This window comes from Macrotis lagotis, chromosome 3 (genome assembly GCF_037893015.1).
Source record: "Macrotis lagotis isolate mMagLag1 chromosome 3, bilby.v1.9.chrom.fasta, whole genome shotgun sequence".
NCBI classification, from domain to species: domain Eukaryota; kingdom Metazoa; phylum Chordata; class Mammalia; order Peramelemorphia; family Peramelidae; genus Macrotis; species Macrotis lagotis.
This window is the reverse complement of record NC_133660.1, coordinates 293,448,752-293,457,080: the sequence shown is the minus strand read 5'-3', so window position 1 is coordinate 293,457,080 and position 8,329 is coordinate 293,448,752. Positions and strand designations below refer to the sequence as shown.

Genomic DNA, 8,329 nt, shown 5'->3' with positions numbered 1-8,329 from the left:
AATCTTCAACTGCAGTGCTGACATAGACACTAATATGATATAGGGGAAACATTCTTGAACACAATGGCAGAAAGACCTGCATAAAAGCTTCCGTATTTAAGACACTGCCTCACTTTTCCATGGTAAGTCTCTTGATTTATCTTTACTTATTCAGAAACTTTTCATAATAAACCTTGTGTCATGTTTTTATAGGGCTATCCTAGGGCCCAAATGAAATAATATATGGCAATTGTATCCAAACATATAATTCCATAAACACCTGTTCTTTCCACTACTTGCAAAAGTTTTTCAAGCTTTCAAGCTTGAATCTTTAGGGTATTGAAGAAGTCATTTGAAGGATGCTACACAATCACACAAAGGAACATGTAATCTAATGATAATAATTAAAGACATACTGTGTCCAAGGCACTGCATTAAATTTTTAGGGAGGAATTTGGTTAGAAAATTGAAGTGAGATAAAGACCTCTCTCTGAAGGATAAGAGCTCATATTTATATAACATTTACAAAGAGCTTCCATTTTCCCATTTGGATTTTCCAGATGACTGTTGAAGATAGATACTAGTGTTTTATGTCCCCCTCATTTTGACAAATACTTAAAGTCTGATTAACATAAGTGATTTATCCAGGCATATTCAACTAATATGAGGATGAGGTGGGATTTGAATTCACATCTCATTGATGTAAAGATTAATACACTTTCTACTTTAGCACATTTGTATAGTAATACAATGTATTGTAGTAGCACTTCCATCCACTTCCTCTATGCCATTGTGTTGCTCAGAGAACCTCCTTGTACATTATCATGTAAAAAGTCCAGTGACCTGTACTGATCATGGTGAATTTTATGTATATTGTATGTGATTTTTGCCAAACACTCTCCTCACAATCAAAGTGGGATTTTTTTTTTCAAAAAAATTATTATTCGTGTTTTCCAAATGAACTGACAGTGGTATAAAAGTATTGAGTGATGTCCATGAAATCACAGATTAAATTAGTGAATATTCATGCAAGATTACAACCCAAATCTTCACTCCTAATCAATCATGTTTCAAAAAGAGTGATATTTCTTAGTATTTCTTAGAAGAAAACAAATAAGTCCTGATGACAAAGAAGGGCTCTCTCTAGATATGGAACCTTAAGACCCAACCTTGAGCACATCAGTAAAGATGATTGTCAAAGACTACTTCTATATATTTTTGATTCAAAAATATCATTATAGAAATGACATGTGTGGCATAGTACAAAATTTTACTCAAGACTGTTTGCTTGCTATTTAATACTGCTCCTATTATATTAAAGAAAAATTCTTTATTGTTGCTAGTTGTGATAATATATTTGTTCTTCTCTAAAATCTATGATATAAAATTTCATTTACTTATTTACCTGTCAGTTACCCACATTAAACAAAGGTCTTTCCCTGTAATATTATGAAAACTTATGGATATCTTTAAAATTGATCCAGGGAAAAGGGTCATATGATCATTGATTCAGAGATGCAAAATATCTCAGAATTCATCTAGTCTATTATATTTCCTTTTTCAATGAACACGCTGTCATCCAGGATATACTAAGAATAAAATACTTCAAGGGATTTGGGAAAGTTATGCCTTCTTTAATATTTTTAATTAAAAGCTATAATGGCAGTAGCTTTAATTAAAATAATAATATATGTATTTTGTAGGTTTCAATGTTTTAAAGCATTTTTAAAATTGTCTTTCTTCAAAAAAAGCCTTATGATATAGATGTCATTGCATTTATATTTTTTTGACTTTTGATTGAACTGAGTCTATGAGTTGAGGTGCCTTGTCCATGGTCACAGAGACAATCAGTATAGCTAAGAATCATTCTTGCCCCACAGAAGGAGGAATGAAACTTTTCTGTGTTTTCCTCTATTCTAACCCTTTTCTACACTAATATAGGGCTTAGTCCTTATTATATTTGATGTCAAGCATTAGTTATTCTTTTCTTCTAAATCCAAAGATAATTGTCTTTGTCAAGAAAATAGAAACATAATACAAGTCAAGCACCTCTGTCTTTGCTTTTAATACACTGTATTTGTATCATAAGTCTTGAGAATCACTCCAGTATCTTATCTGATTGTTTGTTTCCCAAAGTGAAGTTTTTTCTTTAAGAAAGATTTAATTTATTTTGAGTTTTACAATTTCCCCCTATTCTTGCTTCCCCCCCCCCCCATAGAAGATAGTCTACTAGTCTTTACATTGTTTCCATAGTATACATTGATCCAAGTTGAATGTGATGAGAGAGAAATCATATCCTTAAGGAAGAAAAATAAAGTATAAGAAATAGCAAAATTACATAATAACTGATTTTTTTTCCTCCTCAAATTGAAGGTAAAAGGCTGTGTTTTTTGTTCAAACTCGAAAGTTCTTTCTCTGGATACAGATGGCATTCTCCATCACAGCCCAAAATTGTCCCTAATTGTTGCACTGATGGAATGAGCAAGTCCATCAGAGTTGATCATTACCCCCATTTTGCTGTTTTAGGGTGTACAGTGCTTTTCTGGTTCTGCTCATTTCACTCAGCATCAGTTCATGCAAATCCTTCCATGCTTCCCTGAATTCCCATCCCTCCTGGTTTCTAATAAAAAAATAGTGTTCCATGACATACATATACCACAGTTCTTTAAGCTATTTCCCAATGAAGGACATTCACTTAATTTCCAATTCTTTGTCACCACACTCAGGGCTGCTATGAATATTTTTGTACAAGTGATGTTTTTACCCTTTTTTATAATCTCTTCAGGGTAAAGACCCAGTAGTGATGTTGCTGGATCAAAGGGTACACACATTTTTGTTGCCCTTTGGGCATAATTCCAAATTGCTCTCCAGAAAGTTTAGATGTAGAACATTGTTTTTTTCAATAACATATTTTATAGTCTTTATGCTCCCGGGCTACCTTTAATTCAAACAAAGCCTGGGCACTCTTCTCACTCTTCTCACTATCACATAATATCTGTTTCAACTAACATATTTTGTTACCTCTCCTTTTTTTCTTTTCTACATTTTTTTCATTTCTAGTTTGGCCTAAATGTAATTTCTTCCTGTAACTTTAAAATTGCATTTTTTTTTATTTTTGTAAGGCAATGAGTTTGAATGACTTGGCCAAGGTCACACAGGTAGGTAATTATTAAGTGTCTGATCCTGGATTTGAACTTAGGTCCTCTTGTCTCCAGGGCCATCGTTCTATTGACTGCTCCACCTAGCTGCCCCTAAAGTTTCATTCTTGAGATAGTTCTATCTCTTCATATTTGAACTCACTGTAATAGTAATTCAAAGGATTCAGCTTTATCCTTCTTCTAAAATGCCTGCTATTGACTTTTCCCAAGCATAATATATATTACTGACAATTGCTTGTTTTCCTTTATTATCTCAATTGTAAAGATTATTTAATTCCTTTCCTTCAGTCTTGTAACATTCCTATTTAGTTTTGTCCTACCAAATAATTCCTCATGATTCATGAAATTCAAATGGGGATTATATTTTCTCATATTTGTTCTTTTATTTTGCAATATTGTTGTATAATATATCATTATCACCAAGAAATAATGACTGTTCTTTGATTTATAGAAAGTTTGAGTTATAGAAAGATTGATATACAAATAGACAGACATATTGACAGATTAACAAAGAGAAAGGTAGATAGATGATAGATAAATTGATATATAGATAATAGAGACACATTTGGAGAAGTAGGCTGGCAAAGAAAAGAGAAAAAGAAACAGGGAGAGACAGAGAGTATTATGCAGAAATCCAATGATAAGACAGAGATAGAGGGAAAAAGGTACTGAGAAATAGAAATAAATGAGAGAATATTCAATCAGATGTTTAGATAATTGAAGACTTCCATCAGTAATATATAGATCACAATATAAATGTTTCCATCAAGTTTTCTCACTGTGGTTCCTGGATTACTTTACATCAGTATTTTTTCAGTTTAAAAATATTATAATTGCTTAAACTATCCTTATAAGATCTAAGTAAGCTGTCACATGCTATATCGAACAATTTGCACCTTTAAAAATATCTGTAGTAAACAGAAGCAGAGAATCTCAAGTTAGTAATTTAAGCCCAAAGATGATCCAATTCACCCCAGATCTGACCAGGAGTTATCTCTATCAAAGTGTGTCAAAATTCTTATTCCTTTATCTAAATAAGGGTAAAAAGCTTATCAGAATGATAGCCAATTCATGATTTCCCTTCTTTAAGTCATTTTGTTTCTTTGGCAACCATTTATTGACTATACTTTCGCATATTCGAGATTCTAATACCATCTTGTATGAATTATTGGGGTCTATTATCCACTGTCCTATTAGTGCTATAAATATAAATATATATGTATATACACATATCTATATTAATATCTATCTAGATATTTTCAATTTTTCTTGTCTTTTGGCTGACTTTGAGGAGTAGCAACTCCATCTCCAATGTGAGTTGAAGTAGATCACCTTTGAGTATCCTTGCTAACTTGAGATCCTCTGCTTCTGTTTACTGTAGTTATTTGTAAATAGGCAAATAGTTCTAGATAACATGTCACAGCCTACTTATAGCATCCAGGTAGACTTTTAATAACTCATGGTGGTAGAGATGTATGTTTTCTAAGACTAAGTGATTGAGGCACAACTGTTGCATGGCCTTACAAGTTGTAAGGACTTAAAGAGGTTCATGAGAATGGACTATGTAGTTGTTTGATGCCACAAGGTCAACAGAAAGAGAAGGTTAACATAGGATTTGAGTCAGTAAGCATTTCTTAAATATTTGTCCAGCAACAAGCTAAAAATCGAAAATACAATGAAAGGTAAAAGATAGTTCCTAACATTGAGTCCATAATCTCTGTGAAAATAGCATGCAAATATCGTTTTTACACTCAAATTAAATCCAAGAAAAAATTAAAGAATCCCAAAGAGGGAGGACATTGAAATTATGATGAATAACTCAATAAAAAACTTTCTGTAGGTGAAATTTTAGTTCATATGTGAAGAAGGCTAACTCAACTAATTTACTGATTTCTCTGGGACCCAAAAAAACCTATCTAATGAATGAATGGACAAAATATCGTCATTTGTGGTTGCCTTTGGTTTCTGCCATTGCAGAAGAAGAGAATTGATAAAGGGTCAGATTGTCTTAAGGGAACACATTTAGAAATTATCTATTTATTCTTAAGTGATTCATGGTGATGTTATTGAGAGATTATTATCACAACTAAATAGCTTGTATCTATTGGCAACTGTTCCTACTCTGGATATGGTGACTTCAATTAATTGGATTCATTTTAATGCTGCAATGTTTCCAGGACTAAGGAGGATCCCAGTGAACTCTTGGCCAAATTTCTTTAATCCTTTTCTCCTCTGTTTTTTTTTTTTAACTTTTCTCTTATTTAGTATTTCCCTGTTCTTTTATTCCTCTTTTCTCTCTTAGTCTTCGAAGTGAAGCATATTCACGAGAAAAGATCTATTTCTTCAAAACTCACCAAGTATACCCCTCCCCCCCTTTCTTGTGCTGATGTTTGCCAGGAAACAAGATTCTTTCTTTATCTGAAGTGGGGATTATCACATTTTTAAAATATTTTTAAAAAATAAGAAATAATACATGAGGCATTTTCTCACTTTATAAGAAAATGAATGAGTGAATTTTGGTGACCTATAGAAAGTGCTGTGACTTGGATTTTCTAGATGTTCACAGTGCCTTAATTGCTTATTTCTAGTCCTCACAAAAGATAGTTTCTGATCTTATTTTATGTCTTGCAATGATTCATCATAGTGAATTTTTTCTAATACACTTTTGTTACAGGTGAATGACATCACTCTAAAGTGACATCATGGAGAATAGATCTGAAGTCAGTGAGTTCATTCTTATGGGATTAACAGATGCCCCAGAGCTTCAGGTTCCTCTCTTCATAATGTTCACCATTGTCTACCTCATTACCCTGGTAGGGAATTTGGGCCTAATAGCTCTGATCTCCTGGGATTCCAGCCTCCACACCCCCATGTACTTTTTCCTCAGTAACTTGTCTCTGGTGGATATTGGCTACTCCTCAGCAGTTACTCCCAAGGTGATGGCAGGGTTCCTCATAGGAGACAAGGTCATCTCCTATAAAGGTTGTGCTACACAGTTGTTTTTCTTTGCAGCCTTTGCTGGTACTGAAAGTTTCCTCTTAGCCTGCATGGCCTATGATCGCCATGCAGCTGTGTGTAAGCCCCTCCATTACACCACCACCATGACATCAACTGCATGTGCACATATGGCTAGTGGTGCTTACATCTGTGGCTTTCTAGCCTCCTCCATATTCACAGGAAACACATTTAGCCATTCCTTTTGTAGGTCCAACATAATTCATCATTTTTTCTGTGATCTTCCTCCTATCTTAGTTCTGTCTTGTTCTAATATTCATACCAGTGAGATGGTATTATTTATCTTAGGTTCCTTCACTAGCTTTTTCCCATTCCTTGTCATTTTTGCTTCTTACTTGTTAATTTTCATCGCCATCCTGAAAATCCGTTCTGCTGAAGGTCGCCAGAAAGCCTTCTCCACTTGTGCTTCCCATCTCACAGCAGTGTCAATATTTTACGGAACAGCCATCTTCATGTACTTCCAACCCAGCTCAAGCCATTCAATGGATTCAGACAAAATGGCATCAGTGTTCTACACCATAGTCATCCCTATGTTGAACCCTTTGGTCTATAGTCTAAGAAATAAAGATGTCAAGAATGCCTTTGGGAAGGCTGTGAGAGTACATCGACTTTAGTCAGATCCACTTTTTTCTTCGAGAGAAAATTCAATCTGCGTCTTCCCTACTCTGGCATCTAATCTCCAAATCAGGTCGTTTTTCTTTATGCACATAGAAGTATAATACAAACTTTTTTTAAAGGCAGCATTATGTAGTAGAAAGTGTCATAGATTTGGTGTTAGGAGAGACTTGAATTTAGATTTTCCTAAGGTCCTTAAATATTTTGTGGTCATAGGCAAGTAGGTCCCAATCTTGCTTTCCTTATTTTAAGGGAATTTCATAGTACATTCTAATAAAATTGTGATGTTGAATGACTAATCTGTATCTGTCCTCTTCTTGTTATTGTTCTTCCATTTGCCTGATTCTTCATGACTCCGTTTTTGTTTACTTGTCAAAGATACTAGAATGTTTTTCCTTTTCTTCTCCAGCTCTCACAGATAAGAAGCCAAGTCAAATAGGAGAAGGGGATTTGTCTGGTATCATATAACTAGGAAGTGACAGACTCATGAAGATGACTTTGCTTGATTCTAAGTCCAGTACTCGTTCTACTAAGCCATTTAGATGCTCCCCTCTCACATCAAATTTCAGAGCAGCTACTGATGGGATTTTTATGAGATAAGGAAAGATCAGCTACAAAATTTTTGAAAAACTTATTATTTCGAGACCAAAGCTGTTTCTCAGATATAGCTTTGAAGTTACTGGCATTGCTTATTCAAGAATTCACAACAAAAATCAGTGCCCATTTTTATTACAAAAAACAAACTAGAGAGCACATGAATAAAGGGAGTTTCCCTTAAAATGATAAGCTGCTTCTATCTAAAATCACCAACAAGCATTATATTTAATAGGGATAAAATTAGCAGTATTACTAATATGTTTGGTCTGAAATAAGGATGTGCAGTATCACCATTATTATTCATTATTATATTAGAAATATTAGCTTTAGCAAGAAGAAAAGAAAAAAATTGAAAGAATTAGATTAGGCAATGAGGAAATAAAACTTACTCTTCAAGATTGGTGACAGCCCTGATACCAATCAGGATTAAGTGACTTGTCCAAGGTCACATAACTAATACATTTCTGAGGCTAGATTTGAACTCAGGTCCTCCTAACATCAGGGTTGGAGCTATACTCTCTGTACCATCTATGTTAAATGTGATTTTACAAGTAAAAGTTATATTAGATTATTTGCTGACATGGGATGGGGTGAGAAGAGAGTCTGATAGAAAATTATGGAACACAAAAACTTATAAAAGAAGAAATGTTGAAAACTATCTTTGCATTTATTTGGAAAATAAATACAAATATAAAGACATATTAAAAAAAAGCCTATAACAAGAGTTGATCTGACAAATGCTTAAACTAAGCTCTCTAGAAAAAAAAATTTATATGTGACAAAATGTGAAATTTCACCTAAATATTTTTTCTCCATCATATTCTGAAATTTATATCATCAACAAAACAATTTAAATCCACATTTGTATCATTTATTCATTTTTACTGTCCAGATGCACATGCTCAAAATACAATTATGCCTTTGCACATAATACCACTTGGAGCTGGCCTCAGAACACCATTGCA

General features: G+C 33.7%; 1 protein-coding gene across 1 annotated transcript; it reads left to right on the top strand.

Moving 5' to 3' along the window:
- Nucleotides 1-5,839: 5,839 nt before the first annotated feature.
- Nucleotides 5,840-6,766, top strand: LOC141516718 (olfactory receptor 5B12-like). Its single transcript, XM_074227711.1, has one exon. The coding sequence runs from the start codon at nucleotides 5,840-5,842 to the stop codon at nucleotides 6,764-6,766; it is 927 nt and encodes a 308-aa protein (XP_074083812.1).
- Nucleotides 6,767-8,329: the final 1,563 nt, after the last annotated feature.

Coding starts and splice junctions, on each gene's coding strand:
- LOC141516718 (XM_074227711.1), top strand. CDS start 5,840: ATGGAGAATAGATCTGAAGTCAGTGAGTTCATTCTTATGGGATTAACA.